The sequence below is a fragment of the Prunus avium genome, chromosome 6 (genome assembly GCF_965620075.1).
Source record: "Prunus avium chromosome 6, drPruAviu1.hap1.1, whole genome shotgun sequence".
NCBI lineage: Eukaryota > Viridiplantae > Streptophyta > Magnoliopsida > Rosales > Rosaceae > Prunus > Prunus avium.
This window is the reverse complement of record NC_142289.1, coordinates 13,836,648-13,854,027: the sequence shown is the minus strand read 5'-3', so window position 1 is coordinate 13,854,027 and position 17,380 is coordinate 13,836,648. Positions and strand designations below refer to the sequence as shown.

General features: G+C 38.7%; 1 protein-coding gene and 1 non-coding gene across 2 annotated transcripts; both read left to right on the top strand.

The window, feature by feature from the left end:
- Positions 1-359: 359 nt before the first annotated feature.
- On the top strand, positions 360-3,685 carry LOC110746601 (inositol-3-phosphate synthase). The gene is made up of 8 exons (XM_088255247.1): positions 360-696; positions 856-924; positions 1,127-1,262; positions 1,373-1,620; positions 1,746-1,972; positions 2,143-2,624; positions 2,824-2,886; positions 3,306-3,685. Exons 1-8 carry the CDS (start codon positions 509-511, stop codon positions 3,423-3,425), a joined length of 1,533 nt encoding a protein of 510 aa, XP_088111373.1. The 5' UTR covers positions 360-508; the 3' UTR covers positions 3,426-3,685.
- Positions 3,686-15,666: 11,981 nt separating this feature from the next.
- Positions 15,667-15,738, top strand: TRNAD-GUC (transfer RNA aspartic acid (anticodon GUC)). The gene has a single exon. It is a non-coding gene; the product is annotated as a tRNA-Asp (tRNA).
- Positions 15,739-17,380: the final 1,642 nt, after the last annotated feature.

Sequence of the window (17,380 nt, the reverse complement as noted above, 5' to 3'; positions counted from 1 at the left end):
TAACGAAGAAGCGTTAATAATATGTATTCTTGCAAAAAGAGGCATTACGGAAGGGAAGAAAATGAAAATTTCTTTTAAGAGGTTTCGTATCAGTTTTGCCTCTTCGATTATGCCAAATTGGAAAATTTATATTTTGAACTTACAAAAATAATGTACTATATGGGGAAAATTAGAGGTCTAAATAGAAGCAACCTTTTCTCTTTTCTCTTTTCTCTTTATTCATAATTTTTGGGTTTTGCTGTATTTGCATGGCCAAGCTTCTCCAAACCAAGAGCCAATAATCCTAAGGCACTAGACGCCACTCAGTTGAGCCACGTGTAGCTGCAGTGTCACATCTCCTCTATAAATACAGTGCATCGGAGCAAGTTGCAGGAGCAGTACAAGCCTAGGATTGAGAACTGAGAGATAGTGCTACACCTTAATCTTTATCTCCTCGCCAGTCTTTGTTTGGTTCCATAGAAAATCTAATTTTCTCGGGGAAGAAGAACAAAAAACAGAGATTGAGAAAATGTTCATCGAGAGCTTTAAGGTAGAGTCCCCTAATGTAAAGTACACAGAGAATGAGATTCATTCCGTGTACAGCTACGAGACCACTGAGCTTGTCCATGAGGACAGGAAGGGCACATACCAATGGATTGTCAAGCCCAAAACTGTCAAATATGAATTCAAGACTGATATCCATGTCCCCAAACTAGGGTTTGCATCACTAACCCAGACCGTTTTGTTTTGCCATTTCAAAATTTAAAATGAAATCTGATTGTTGGGTTATAATTTTGTCTTTCATAATTTTTCTGGGTAAGTCTTAAAGTTTTGATTTTTATTGATTTGATGTGTTTGTTGATTTTTGGGATACAGGGTAATGCTTGTGGGCTGGGGTGGAAACAATGGCTCAACCCTCACTGCTGGTGTCATAGCAAACAGAGAGTGAGTGCTTCAATTTCTTCATTTCCACCTGCATTTTAGTAACAATTTTTATTTGGGAATCAAATTTAAGCTCTAATCATTGTGATGGTTGTTCAGATTGTGTTTGTGGTTTAAAATGTTGATATATTTTTTTTAAATGTTCCACTTTGTCTGTACATGAATTTTTTATTAATTGTAAGATATGGGTATTGTAAATTCTCAGAGGAATCTCCTGGGCAACCAAGGACAAGGTGCAACAAGCCAATTACTTTGGCTCACTGACCCAAGCCTCATCCATCCGTGTTGGGTCTTTCAATGGAGAAGAGATCTATGCCCCATTTAAGAGCCTGCTTCCTATGGTAATTTTATACTTTTGATTTCTTAATTGGTGTTTCAGTTGCTTCTGGTTTAATTAATTATGTAAAATTATACATTAACATTAATTCAGAGCTAAAAATTTGGTTTTCAGGTTAACCCAGATGACATTGTGTTTGGGGGTTGGGATATAAGTGATATGAACCTAGCAGATGCTATGGCTAGGGCCAGGGTCCTGGACATTGATCTGCAAAAGCAACTGAGGCCATACATGGAGTCCATGCTCCCACTCCCTGGAATCTATGACCCTGATTTCATTGCTGCTAACCAAGGTGCACGTGCCAACAACGTGATCAAGGGGACCAAGAAGGAACAAGTCCAACAAATCATCAAAGACATTAGGTACTAGATAATTCTAAAATCGAATTAATTAATACAAATCAACAGTGTTAACTGTCAAGTGTTTGTCCTTGAAAGAACGTTAGTTTGGTGCTAATTAGTGCTTTATGTATGTCCTAATTAAACAGAGAGTTTAAGGAGCAGAACAAAGTGGACAAGGTGGTTGTGCTGTGGACTGCCAACACTGAGAGGTACAGTAATGTGGCTGTGGGGTTAAACGACACCGTGGAGAACCTTTTGGGTTCGGTGGACAAGAATGAAGCTGAGATTTCTCCTTCCACCTTGTATGCCATAGCTTGTGTTCTTGAAAACGTTCCTTTCATCAATGGAAGCCCGCAAAACACTTTTGTCCCAGGTAGCCTAGCTAATTAGCTAATAGCCCTTTTTATGTTTTCCTTCTTTTACAAAATTTTTGGCTAATAAGCACCCTTTTCTCTTTTCTATCTTATTTTCCAAATTTTTTAGCTAATAACCCTTTGCTCCAATCAAGTGTTTGATGTGATTGAATGTGACTATTATTGGCAGGGCTGATTGATTTGGCAGTAAGGAGAAACTGTTTGATTGGTGGGGATGATTTTAAGAGTGGTCAGACCAAGATTAAATCAGTTTTGGTTGATTTCCTTGTTGGGGCTGGCATCAAGCCAACATCCATAGTGAGCTATAACCATCTTGGAAACAATGATGGCATGAATCTTTCAGCCCCACAAACCTTCAGGTCCAAAGAGATTTCAAAGAGCAATGTTGTGGATGACATGGTCTCTAGCAATGGCATCCTCTATGAGCCTGGTGAACACCCTGACCATGTTGTGGTCATCAAGTACGTGCCATATGTGGCAGATAGCAAGAGAGCCATGGATGAGTACACTTCTGAGATTTTCTTGGGTGGGAAAAACACCATTGTGATGCACAACACCTGTGAAGACTCCCTCTTGGCTGCTCCTATCATCCTTGATTTGGTTCTCCTGGCTGAGCTCAGCACTCGCATCCAGCTCAAATCTGAAGCAGAGGTATGTTTGATTTTGTAACAATAATAATACAATTGCTCACTTTTAGCTTAATTGTTCACAATTGGAGCATAACTAGCTTGTGATGTGCTTGTGCAACAGTATTTATTTAGAAGCCACATTATATTGGTCATAGTAGCATTATAATGACTTCTCATTAGAAATGATGCTAAAATGTTTTTCTGTCTCCTTTTGTTTACAGGGCAAGTTCCACTCTTTCCACCCGGTGGCAACCATTCTCAGTTACCTCAGCAAGGCTCCTCTTGTAAGTCTAATATCAATGGTTTTGTCACTGTCATTGGTATACATCAGTTGTTGTTATGAATTTATTTTTGCACATTAATGCTCTTGAGAGGTATCCAGAAATGAAAGACAGAAAAAAAAAAAAAAAAAAAAAAAAGGGAAATTAGAATTCAAGTGGTTGATTTGACATTTATGTTTTCTGGTTAAGATTCCAAAGTGGCTTCACAAAAGAGTGAGGGGGAAAGGGTCAGAAATATTAATTGGGTCATTGGGGAATTGGGCTTCAAGTAGTTGATTTGACATTTATGTTTTTTAGTTAAAAAAACATGGTGACTTCACATGAGAGTGGGGAAGGAGGTTGGAAAATATTGATTGGGTCATGTGAGTCTTGAAACTACTGAGTGATTTATAATAATCTGGTGTGGTGTGTTGGCAAAACAGGTTCCACCAGGCACTCCTGTGGTGAATGCACTGTCAAAGCAGAGGGCAATGCTGGAGAATATCCTGAGGGCTTGTGTTGGTCTGGCTCCTGAGAACAACATGATTTTGGAATACAAGTGAACCAAAGAGATGGAAGATTTGATACAGAAAGTTCAAGAATCACTCCCTTCCTGTTTATTTAATCTGGTGTTTGCAGATTGTGTGAGTAATCTTTGTGTTTGATCTTTTACTTTTCTGTTTCTAGGTGTTCCCAAAGTATGTAAAGCAGTTGCTTCTAGCTCATTCAGATGGCAGCAATTGTAATGGAATTAGAAATTTAAATGTTGGACAGTAGTTCTGTGCCTAATTGTGCAATGTCATTATGCATATTTAAGTTTTAAGCCTGCCCTTTTTCTATTACCCTGTTCTGTTGCGTAGCATTTCAAGATTGCTTAATTGCCAGAAAGTAAGCGTACAAATTTGTTTGGTTCTTGAGGAAAACCAGAAAAGAGGAATTTCTCAAATCAACTTTCAAAAATAATAAAAACATTAACCCTTCAGTGCATTCTTCACTGGTCTCAGTTTCTTAACATCAGAAACATTCTGTACTGATGGAATTGGCAGGTGGCCATGGCAGAGTTGAATAATTTGAGGACCATAAAAGATGAGTAAGGAGTAAGTTCCAATGATCCCCTTGGGTTTTATTTTCCTTCTCATGGGAAAGTTTGGAAAATGAGCGAACATTAAATATACATTTTGCATGATCATATTGTTACTATTAACGATTTAGAATTATAATATAGTATTAAATGCATTCCTTTTTTTTTTATTTGATTTCATATGGGTGTAATTGGAAAATTAAACAAATTTCGTTTTACATTCCTACACAAACAAAACATGTGAAAGGAAATAAAGTGGTATTTCTTAGTTACTTTCCCAGGATTACCAAATATGGAAAAGGAATGTCCAATTCCCATCCTTTAGAAAATAACATGGAAAATAATTTCCCCTCAAATTCGTTCCAATAACCAAAAAAAGTCTAAAGATCTAAAGAACTTTTGGGACATGGAAAATCCAAATGGACCCAAGTTTGTCCACAACTTTGTTCAATAATTCACAAGGTAAGATTGTGGTCCCAGTGGGTCTTTTCTTTTGCCCTGATAATGAAATGCACATCAGTGTGGTGTCTTTTTCTGCATTGAATTGCTTACCACACCTAGCTCTTATAGTAGCTAGCTGGTTTCTAAGAGGGCTAAAGAGCCCCTATGGAAAGGTCTATTTCTATGGCTCTGTCTTCAAGTCTATGTGGTGAGCCATTCTATGTGGTTAATGTTTGGTGGGTATAGGGGCAATCATTGAATGAACACCATTTCAATTGGAGAAGCTTTTCTGCATCCAAAATTGATTCATACACTTAATGAGGTGGGAATTGGTTCAGTTATATTTTATTACAGATTTGATGGTCATCAACTTTAATATATATGCATTGAAGGTTGGGATCAGTATGTGCTCTCCTCGGTATAGGTAAGTTTTTTTTTTCCTCCCGTAGGGTTTTGCTTCAATTTTAATTTTAATATAATTGTATCTGAACAAATTGATCAGGGGCATATGACTATTGGTATGCCAAAGTTGAATTACAAACGGCTAAAGTTCGTGCCAAAGTTGAGTTACTATTGGTTTTCTAAAATAACACTATAATTGAATAGTCTAATTATAAAGATATTATCTCGATGTGTTGTTGATATTATCCTATTATTTTGATTAAAAAAAGTCTCAAATAGTCTTGATATGACATAAATAAAATATTAATATTATGTCGACATTATCGATTTGGTATAAAAAATAATGCTATTCGAGAGTTCTGTTAGTTTTAAGTTGTTTATATTAATTCTGCAACAAATAGTCTTATTATATAGATAATCATCTTGATAAGCTATTTATATTGGGTGCTAATTTTCCCACTCTCCTTTTGTCAACTTATACTCCTCTTTGTTTTTCAATATTTTTACTATAACAAAAAATGGAATGTAAGTGAACAAAAGGGGAGTGAGAATATACAATTTCCAATAAAAGACGTGTAAGTGGATAAAAGAGGAGCGGGAAAATCAGCTCCCTTTATATTATCCCGTTAATTTTGATAGCAAAGAATCCCAAATAATCTTGATACGACATAAATAAAGCATCAATATTGTGTAGATGTTGTCGATTTGTTACACTAACAATGCTATTTGAGAACTTTGTTATAATGATAATGCTATTTGAAACTATTTTCCGAAGAAAAATTGAAGCGTAAGTAGATGGATATAGTCAATGAGAGGGAAGTTCACGGTAGGCCAACATGTCTCAGGACCACATTACTCTTTGATGTATACTCCACATGTACCATCTATATTTGTTATCTGTGAATAAAACAAATACAAAGAAACTCAAACCAATATGCCCTCTATAACTTAAGTGGAAGACATCAAAGACCAATTGGCCAGGGTGTTGTTTGGTGGGGAAGGTCTACACAAATGATATTCTTACTATTGGATATCAAATATGAATTGGGCATGCCAAAAAGAGTTCTAAAACAAGTCCTCGTCACTTGAGGAAGTGGGCGGGCCCAAACCAAAAAAAGCCCAAAACTCTTTTATCTGTGCCTAGGAAGGCTCTTAGGATAAAAAGGCTGACCATGCCCGTTAACATCCATGTGGTCGGGCTGTAAGGACAGCGCGTGGATCATATCGATCATAGTGCGTGCTAGCGCCTATGTGCTTCACTTAGAAATCCACGCGCTGCTCCATTTAAAGACCATTAAACCTATGAATATTCCACCGACGAATGATTCCCCAAAATGAAGAGACACATGTTAGTCTGCGACTGACCAATGTCATCAAAGAGGCCCCTTGTGACCTAGAGGGTGTCACATTCAATTTAGACATCTATTTTTCTTATTAAATATTGATAAACTTAAAACGTTTCATAGACAGCAATAGAAACCAAATCTCACATCATCAATTGTTATAATAAAATTTTGGCACACCTAACATTTCAAACAAGATTTGAGCGCCTTCACTAGTTAAGTTTGGTGTGTATGAACAACTAATTCAATAAAAAGGTATTTTTTTTCCCTTGTGATTGAGAAATTTGAGCAAATGAAACAACACTGATGAATATTGTTGCTATCACGTGTTGAGTCAAACCCTTACATAATTTCTTAACTTTCCGATGTAAGACAATTCTTCACATGCTCACATTTTTTTACCATTGCACTTGCTCTTACATGCATCAAAGCATATTTAAATTTGGTGGCAGTATGGCTTTTGTCACACCATTGGAGGTAGATGTTCTTAGCTTGGAGTCATGTCTTGGATTGGTGTCACAATCTTTAGCGCGTCACCAGTACCCACTTGAACTAGTTGTCTACAAAAAATAAAATTGATTTTGGTGCGTATATATATATAATATACAAACAAAATTGTTGGGAGGATCTTACAAATAAAGTTACTCAAAAAATCCAAGAGAGCGTCACGTTAAAAAAAGAAAAAAGAAAAAAAAAAGAATAAGCAAATGAAGTTTAAAAATTCACTAGTGGAATGGCTTTCGCAGGAAGCATGGGAATGGGTTGACACCTAAACCCCAACACTGGCTTATTATATTTAGTCTTGAAAGCAACAAAAATTTGACCTCCTTCCAATTCCCATTTATCTAATCTTTTTAAAAATACTAATTTACTACACATTATATACTTAAAATTTACGCTTTTAAGTTGAATAAGCATTTTATTATTTGCATTATTGGGAAAGCATGAGCCAATTGGAGGGCTATTGACCCCTATAAGAAGTCGATTATAAAAAAGGGAAGAAAAAAAAAAGAAGAAGAAGAAACGAATTGGCTTTTGGTCAAAAACAAAAAAAAAACGCAGAACAACATACTTACTTTTGGCCAAGAAGGAAAAAAACGCAGCAATAGAACCAATTGATTTCCTTCTTTTTAAATTCTTTTGTAATCCTTGTTTAAATAAGAAAATAAAACATGTTTAAAGACTTTTTAAAGCCCACGAAATGCAGGCTTAAGCATGTTGTTTAAAGCCCATGAATTGCAGTCCTATTTCCTCCTCTCTCTTTTTCTGGCCTGGCCCAAGACTTCCAAAAAAATAAAAAAATAAAAAAATATGGCGCCCTCACGCAGCACAACAAACTTTGGCTTTGTCATTTTGTCAAACACCTGGAGTGCACCACCACTAATTGCACAATGGGGCAATTTGAAGGACCTATATTGGTTTGTTTCGGAGAGGGGAGGTGCATAGATCTGCCACAGTCAGTATGGTGTCTTTTTCTGCATAGAATTGCTTGCCACACCTAGCTCTTAGTAGCTAGCTGGTTTCTACAAAGGGGAGCCGAATTCTCTCTAGTTTTTCTCTAGGCTCTCTAGAGTTTTTCACTAGGAGAGTCATCAGTCGCGAACCTCTTTGCAAGGCTGTGTGTTGAATTTTTTTCTCTATGTGGATGCGCATGCAACCTGGAGAACTACAGTGGGTCTTTGACTGGCTTCTGTACCTGAGTTGGTGGGTAGTGTGGGCTATCGAAGTTGTCTTTAAAAGAATGGATGATCTAGTCTCCAACTTTGCCGAGCGCTTTGGACTCATGAAAGAGGAACAACAAGTGCTCGAGGTTGCGAGGGGTCCCAGGGATAACTTGAAAATGGCAAAGTTTCTCCTCATTGGAAAGTTACTCACAAAGAAGTCCTTTAACAATGAGGCTTTCAAACGCACCATGACTGCAATCTGGCAACCAAAGGCTAGGGTCCAAATTGGAGACCTGGACAACCAATGTTTTGTTTTCTCCTTTAACTCTAAGGAGGAGAGAGCAATGTTCTGCATGGGAGGACCTTGGACATTCAACCAATCTTTGCTGGTTATGGCGGAGGCCGATGAGTATGTGAACCCTCGACTTGTCCCACTCAATATGCAAGAGTTCTGGGTGCAGATTCGAGGTCTCCCATTGGTGCTTATGACTCGGCCAATGGGCAGAGAAATTGGAATGGCTCTGGGCTAATTCATTGTCACATATTAGAATAAAGCAGGGAGTTATTTCGGAAGTGTGTTGTGTATCCTGGTGGCTCTTGATATTATGAAACCTTTAAGAAGATTCATGCCAGTTCTCCTTCCTCACCTCGAAGGCAAGGTTAAGTGGATGACTGTCCATTATGAGAAGTTGCCAGGAAGGCCGAGAACTCGTGGATAACAAGAAACCATTCGGGCTTTGGTTTCAAGGGGATGTGGTGGGACCTAAGTATCGCAGACCCAAGTGTCGGCATTTTGGGTCGTCCTCCCAGTAGTGGGTCATGCGTGTGCCAGCTGGTGAGGATATGGAGGAGGAGACTTCACCGACCTTGCATCTTGATGGAGAGACGATAGACAAGATGACTAGGGCTAACGTGGAGGTAGCTTACACTAATGAGTGTAACCCATGTGCTTTTGACAAGGGGTGTGATGATCCAATGCATGTTGGGAATGTTGGTGGCGTGAAACTTCCTGACCTCAACGTGATGCCAACTGACAGCTCAGATACATTTTTAAATTATTTAAGGGTATTTTCCTTGGGTGGAGAGTTGATGGGGAATAGCACATCGATGTCCCTCCCTGGCGATTCCCATACGATAAAAGGGGGTACATGTGAGTCCAACTTGGATGCAGAAAAGGAGGTGTGGAATCTAGCCCATGTGGACCGCACCCAGAGCTCTCTTTGGGATTACATCTGGCGTTTGACTCCACGAATGAATTGATATAGGCTGAGATTGGGGACAAGGCAAAGCAGGGAGGACAAAATTCCTTGGGGGATTCTTTTGGACACATGTCATTGATTGAGCGCTTTTTAACACATGTTTGGCAGACGGATGACAGGCGCACCTAGAAACGAAAGGGATGGAATCCAAGAAAGGAGATTTGAAGTGATTTCATTCCATCTGGCAAAAGGAAAAATGTTGACAAGACGGATGCAGCGAGGGTTCAGCTTGGGAAGCGACCTCTCTTCTGGACAATCAAACTCACTTATGGGATCAGTGGAGGTTGGGAGTGCCCCACCTCGCCGGGAGCTATGAATATTATAAGTTGAAACTACCAGGGAATTGGGAACCCCTGGACAGTTAATGGATTGAGGAGTTTGATTCGTGAAGAAGTTCCCAACATTTTGTTTCTTTGTGAAACCTGATGTAATAGTGATCATATGACAAAGATTTCAAAAATACTTGGTTTCCATAGTGTGGTTAGTGCTAGTAGCAAGGGGCAGTTAGGTGGCTTATCGTTGATATGGAAGGAGGACGTTAACCTTTTTGTCAACTCTGTTGCTGATCACTTTATCGACGTAAGAATTGGTACGAGGAATGATGGGATTTATTGAAGTCTAATTGGTTTTTAAGGCTTTCTAGCAGTTCAGGATCATGAAAAGTCTTAGACGTTGTTGGGCGAACTCAGTTCACAACAAAATGTCCCATGGCTTTATGTGGGAGATTTTAATGAAATCCTCTGGACAAATGAGAAGGAGGGTGGTCCTCCGAGGAATGAGCGCCATATGAGAGGTATTCGAGACATTTTCATAAAACTTGGGCTACGCGACATGGGTTACCAGGGTTATAAGTTCACGTGGAAAAAGAGGTACATATACGACTTCATAAAAGTAAGGTTGGATAGGGCTCTTGCATCCGATTCTTGGAGAGACCTTTTCTCCCATTCTATTGTGCATCATTTGGCACCTAGCCGATCAGACCATGTTCCAATTATAGTAAAGGCACGGGTGGCTCCTAAGGTTCACTACACGAGGCATAGACGATTCCGGTTTGAGGAGATGTGGACTACATATGAGGAGTGTGAAAATACTATTTGAGAGGCTTGGAATTCAGTTGGTGATATTGACCCCGTGAGGGGTTTTGACAAAAAAAAAAACAAAGAAAATTAGTGGGGTGCTGATGCAGTGGAATAAACATCTCTTTGGTAATGTGAAGAGAGAAACCAAGATTCTGCGCTCAAAGCTGGCGAGTTTGTTCGCTGCTCCTTATTCTTCTACTGTTGAGGAGGAACGACATCTAATCCAATGTGATCTTGATGTGTTACTCGCTAAGGATGAGCTCTACTGGAGATAAAGATCAAAAGAGACTTGGCTAAAAACCAGGGACAAGAACTCCAAATTTCTTCGCCAAAAGGCTTCTAATAAGAGAAAGCGAAATACGATTAAGGGGCTTGAAGATCGCAGGGGCCAATGGCAGTCGTCCAAGCAGAGGATAACCTTTACAATTGTAGAGTATTGATCGGTTCATAATTGTATATCATTTTGTACCCTTCTAGCTTATGATTTGGTTATGTTTTTTAGTTAAACTTGTGCTTTTAATCATTTTTGTGTTTATCTTTCAGTTCATTGAGCTTTAGGTAATAATGATGGCTTTAGAGAGCATAATTCATGCAATCCATGCATGTTAAGGCCTAATTTGGATGAAGGGAAGAAGAGCTTAAAGACAAACTCAATTTTGGCTACAGCCCCCTGCCAGTCCAGTTTCGTAGGTCATATTGCAAGCTTTGTTTCAACAACCTACATAGCTCTAATGAGGCCACATTCTTCATGAAAGTTGTTCCAATTGGTGTATACTATAACATATCCAAAATTCAGCCCCATTGGATAAATATGGAGTCCGTTACCTAGCAAACACAGAACCATGCTCAGGATGGATCTTATCAGCGCGGAAAATGAGTTAGCAATTTGTTTCGGCCTTAACTTCTTCCTCCGACCTTGGATTGGCCCAAATAACATATGGCTGGAAAGAAGACATTCTGAACTTCAAGTTTGAGTGCTTAAAGTCCTAATTTTATTAAGAGAAGCCCAAGTTGTAAGCCCTTGAAGTTGCTGGTCATGCTGACCTCAGCATGTGCTGGTTGGATGCTTGGTCATGGTGAGCTAGGTATGAGCTATCATTTCTGGTTGGAAGCTTGGTCATGGTGACATGAAGATGAGCTAGGGCTGCTGGTGGGATCTATTGGTGAAGTGCATCAACCAATTCAAGATTTTCTAATACAAGTGCATCACCCAATTTAGATTTTCTAATACAAGTGCATCAACCATTTCAGATTTTATAAAACAAGTGTTGTATGCATTAGCCATATTGAATTCAGATTTTCACTTCCCCTAGGCCTATAAATAGGGAAGTTCTCTAAGCTTGTAAACACACCCCAAGGGGGGGAGCTCTCAAACACTTCTCTAGAGCTCCCTTCCCTTCTCTCCCTCAAATTCTCTTAGTTTCTCTTTCTAATTTTCAATTGTTATAATGAGATCTTTGTGCTGAAATTCTCCTTAAGTTTTTCCAAGTTCTACTTAATTTTCATTGTTATGTAAATTCTTTTCTTTAGTTTCAAGTTTGATTAGTTTCCAAGTTTCAATTATGATTTTTGTTCTTATTCATTATGCTTATAAGTTAATATGCTAGTTTGAATGATTGATCACCATTTAGGCTTGCATGTTAGCTATCTTGGTTTGAATTAAGAGTATACACCATGCTTTAATTCGAATTGAACTATGAATAGGAAGAGTATGTATGGACATTCGACAACAGGGATTAGATACATGCTTGGTTGTTTAAATTGTTCTTCTATGCTTAATGGGTTCCTAATGCTTAATTTTAGGTTAGACAACAAATGATCAAATTAGGGAATTAGGAACACAAGGTTATGACAACACACCATGGCTTAATCATACATTAGCTAGAATCAATCCGTTAATCTAATTGAACTTGGGAACTTATCTGCTTGAGTTAGTTATTTTCTTTCTTCCTTGTTTTATTTATTTCCCTTCTTTTTCATTTCTGTTTTGTGTAGGGAAACTAAATTGGATCATTCAATCACCAATCCCTGTGGAATCGACCTCGCACTTACATATGCTATACTACCAACGGTTCGTGCACTTGCGAGTATCACAAGTTGAGGATGCAACTGAATCCATTTTGGAGCCTTGGATTTGATCATTTGTGTACTTAAAGTCTTTTGCCGGACTTCCAACATACCATGGTCACTTAGGGGGTTTTGGCTCAATCGCCTCCTTGTGCCGAACATGAAGTTTCTTCAAATCTCTTTGCCATCTAATCAACCCATTTCGTATTCTTTTCTTTTTATGCGCATGAGTAGATTTCAAAAGCAATTTTAAGCGCTCTTCAATACGTGGATTAGATGGAGGAGGCACATATTTAGGGTCGGGTGGCCTTCTCATTTGAGTAGAAGGAGTGACATTGAACATATGATTGGTGCTTGGAACATGGATGTTCAGCTTGTCTTCCTTTAGTACTTCAAAAACAGAATATGGCATTAGATTAATTGAAGCACCGAAATCAATTAAAGGTTCCTCAAACAATTTATCACCAACTATACAAGGAATTGTGAAACTTCCTGGATCTTGCAAATTGGGAGGAAGCTTCCTTTGCAAAACAGCAGAAACCTCTTCCGTTAATGCAACAGTTTCGCATTCCTTGAGCTTGTTTGCATCCAAGGAAGGAATATTGACTTGCACTTGCTTGAAAGTTTCCAATATGTCCTTGGCATGTTGATTTTTCCTAGAACTCATCAACCTGTGAGGAAAAGGAGCATGTAAGATATCTTCATCAGTAGGTTCACGACTTACCTTCTCCTTTCTTGCCCTTCTTGCAAGTTCATGCTTTGGGATCCACTCAGGTGAAGATGCTGCTTGTTTATCTTCCCCCATGTTGATTTCATCCTTTTCCTTAAGCTCAGTCACTTGTTCAACCTGCATTTCATCAACATTGTGAATCAAATTTTTAGAACCATCAATTTCACCAATTACCTTACCAGTTCTCAAGGTAACTGCTTGAACATGCTCACGCCCATTTTGTATCACTGTTTGGCTAGACATTATCCTAGCTTCCCTTTGACTCAAAGATGTGACAATTTGCCCTACTTGATTTTCTAGATTGGCAATGGCCTTAACCATTTTCTGCATGTGGGTATCATTCCTCTGCATATGGGTGTCATTCCTCTGCATGATGAAACTATCTGTGTGTCTAACCATTGAAGCAACAATTTCTTCCAAAGTTGGTCCTTGAGGTGGTTGGTGAGATTGACTAAGTGGTGGTGGATTATAATATTGGGGTTGACCATAAGCCGTTGCATTTGAGTGGCATTTCCTGAGTCAATTGGAGCCTTGGATTATACCTTAAAACAAGGCTTCATCATTTGCAAGGGGACAATGGGCAAAAGCTTTAGAGAAAGAATAAGTTTTATATTAAAAGTGAGCTGGAAAGAAGGGGCAGAAGTCAAAAGGGATTGCAATCAGATTTGGGGGAGCTTTGCAACGGGAGAGAGGACCACATCATTCCAGAATTGAGGAGCAGATTGGGAGCAAAAATCTAAGGAAGGAGAACGAGGTGCAGCAAGGAAGAAGAGAGACGACTTCCACCATTGAAGACTTCAAGCTTTCATCATTTCCAAATCTGTAAACTCTTTCTAGTTATATTTCGAATTTGTGTTTGAAATGATTATGAGGAACTAAACTCCATAGCTAGGGCTTAGGTTGAAGCCCTACACATGATTACCTTATTGTTTTGATGCTTGAGTGTATGAATTTCTAGATATTGTTGATGAATTCCAATTCACCAAATTAATCTATCCTTGATGTGTGTTTTTCCTTGGTTGGCCATCTTTGAAAGCATGCTTCTTGAGATTGTTGGGATTATGTGTATCTTCATGTTATCCTAAGCAATAAATGGATGAAGTAAGAATCATCCATGTGATTTGGTTTCTTGAATACCTAATGTAAACACCATGCTATTAGGATTCTTGTGATGTTCATATTCTCTTTGAACTTAATGGGTTCTCCTTGTAATTGAATCGAAGTACGAACCATACCTAGGTTCGGTTATGGGGAGGGCACAAGTATTGTAGCACGAACCATGCACTTTACGTATATTAGAGAGAATCAATGCGTCTTAAGCCACGACCCATGGTCTTGATTGCGAACATCTTCATCAACAAGTTTAGAGTTCATCACTTGAGTATCCATGAACATAGGTAGAATTGTTTAGGGTGGATTCCGAAACCCTAGTGTTTGTTACTTGGTACTTTCACATTTTGATAATTCATCTCTGTCATTCTCATTTAAATTCAAAGTCCATTTACTTTCATGCAATAGAATTAGGTCACTTGAACCAAACCAAACCCCCCCCCCCCCCCCAAATGTGTGTGTGAGTTGTGTGTTTGTTACATTGTGTGTCTTGTTTACTGAATTCTGTTTATTTTCGTAACTTTTTTGGACTTTTGGTCCGCGTTGTGTTCTTGCATTTTCTGTGCTGAATCCAACCGTATAAAGAACGTGAATTTTGGACGTACGGTTGGAAAGTTATAGGCAAAACACTGGACAGAGGTCGAAACTGAAAAACAGAGAAAACGAATCTGCCCAAAAACGACCGTTCGCTTTTACCTGACGACCGGTCGCTTTTCACGTCAAAATTTGAGTTTCGACTCTGCCCAAAAACGACCGGTCGCTTCTGCCTCACGACCGGTCGATTTAGCACTGTTCATAGGTGATAAAAGGGTGATAAAAAGTGCTGTTTGTGTTTTTCTTTAGTTTTCTTGTGTTGTTTTATTTCTTTTACACTTCTTTACTCATTTCTAGTTTCCCTCTTTTATTTGTGCATTTGTGGTGTGTTAATTAAGTGTTCTCTTTGTACTCAAATTAGAACTTATAGGAAGCCGACAAGTTCTTCGTGGGATCGACCCCGTACTTACATAATCTATACTTCAATAGATTCGTGCACTTGCGGGTATTTTTAATTGGTTGTTTGCACATTAATTTGTGTCCTTTTAGGAATGCAACAATTTTTGGCGCACGAGCCTGTGTTCCTAATTCCCTAATTTGATCATTTGTTGTCTAACCTAAAACTAAGCATTAGGAACCCATTAAGCATAGAAGAACAATTTAAACAACCAAGCATGTATCTAATCCCTGTTGTCGAATGTCCATACATACTCTTCCTATTCATAGTTCAATTCGAATTAAAGCATGGTGTCTACTCTTAATTCAAACCAAGATAGCTAACATGCAAGCCTAAATGGTGATCAATCATTCAAACTAGCATATTAACTTATAAGCATAATGAATAAGAACAAAAACCATAATTGAAACTTGGAAACTAATTAAACTTGAATACTTAAGAAAGAATGTACATTACAAATAAAAGTAAAGTAGAACTAAGAAAACTTGAGGGAAAATTTAGTAAACTCATTTTGTTACAACAATTGACAACTTGAAAGGAAACTAAGAGAATTTGAGGGAGAGAAGGGAAGGGAGCTCTAGAGAAGTGTTTGAGAGCTCCCCCCCCTTGGGGTGTATCTACGCAACAAGTTTTTGGCGTCGTTGTAGTATAGTGGTAAGTATTCCCGCCTGTCACGCGGGTGACCCGGGTTCGATCCCCGGCAACGGCGCCAAAAACTTGTTGCGTAGATACACCCCAAGGGGGGGAGCTCTCAAACACTTCTCTAGAGCTCCCTTCCCTTCTCTCCCTCAAATTCTCTTAGTTTCCTTTCAAGTTGTCAATTGTTGTAACAAAATGAGTTTACTAAATTTTCCCTCAAGTTTTCTTAGTTCTACTTTACTTTTATTTGTAATGTACATTCTTTCTTAAGTATTCAAGTTTAATTAGTTTCCAAGTTTCAATTATGGTTTTTGTTCTTATTCATTATGCTTATAAGTTAATATGCTAGTTTGAATGATTGATCACCATTTTTGTTGCATTCCTAAGAGGACACAAATTAATGTGCAAACAACCAATTAAAAATACCCGCAAGTGCACGAATCTATCGAAGTATAGATTATGTAAGTACGGGGTCGATCCCACGAAGAACTTGTCGGCTTCCTATAAGTTCTAATTTGAGTACATAAAGAACACTTATTTAACACACCACAAATGCACAAATGAAAGAGGGAAACTAGAAATGAGTAAAGAAGTGTAAAAGAAATGGAACAACACAAGAAAACTAGAGAAAAACACAAACAGCACTTTCTATCGCCATTTTATCACCTGTTTATCACCTGTGAACAGCGCCGTGAACAGTGAACAGTGACATGAACATGATCGGTTCATAATTGTATATCATTTTGTACCCTTCTAACTTATGATTTGGTTATGTTTTTGAGTTAAACTTGTGCTTTTAATCCTTTTTGTGTTTATCTTTCAGTTAATTGACATTTAGGTAACAATGATGACTTTGGATAGGAAATGATGCAATCCATGCATGTTAAGGCTTGATTTGGGTGAATGGAAGAAGGGCTTAAAGACAAACACATTTTGGCTACATCTCCTTTCCAGCCCAATTTCGTAGGTCAGCTTCTTGGCCTTGGATCAGCATGCTATGGGGCTTGGATGAAGTGAAGATCTTCATGAAACTTGTTCCAATGGGTGTCTAGTACAACATATCCAAAGTTCAGCCCAATTGGACATTTGTGGAGTGCTCAGCCCACCCAACACTCAACCCTGCTCAGGAGGATTTGCAGCTGCCAGCTTTGTCATGTGCCTCCATGTGCCTCACCCATGCTGCAATTGACTTTGGATCCAACATAATGAGTGAAGTGGGGAGGCATTCCAGCTATGAAAGTCTAAAGGATCAAGTTGGTACATGCTGGAGTTATTATAGAGAAAGCATGTGCATGCATGTAAAGCATAAATGAAATGAAGTCAACTCCAGTCTCTGTTCGGCAGCCAAATTGTAAGTCCCAAAACGCATACTTCTACTGCTCCGATGGGAATACTTTCTTCATAGAAGTTGTTCCAATGGGTGTCTACTATAACATATCCAAATTTGAGCCCCATTGGATAAGTTTTGAAACCTCTGGCCTTCCTACACCAAGTCTGGTTCAGAAGACTCGTTTTTGTTCAACAACCAAAAGAAGACCACATGGGTTGGCAGCAAAAGGCAGCCACAATTGATCACCTTTGATCCCATGTGAAGAAAGCTTGAGGTGCAGCAAAAGAAGTATGGGATGGGATTGATTCCAACCACACTAACATAGACAAGATGAAGTGGGAGTTATGGGTTGTATTAAATGAGGAATGGTGGTGTTGGATTT

Excerpts from the sequence above, each read along its gene's own strand:
- LOC110746601 (XM_088255247.1), top strand. The coding sequence starts at position 509 with ATGTTCATCGAGAGCTTTAAGGTAGAGTCCCCTAATGTAAAGTACACA. Across the intron at positions 925-1,126 it reads GGTGTCATAGCAAACAGAGA|AGGAATCTCCTGGGCAACCA; the intron begins GTGAGTGCTTCA and ends GTAAATTCTCAG. Across the intron at positions 2,887-3,305 it reads ACCTCAGCAAGGCTCCTCTT|GTTCCACCAGGCACTCCTGT; the intron begins GTAAGTCTAATA and ends TTGGCAAAACAG.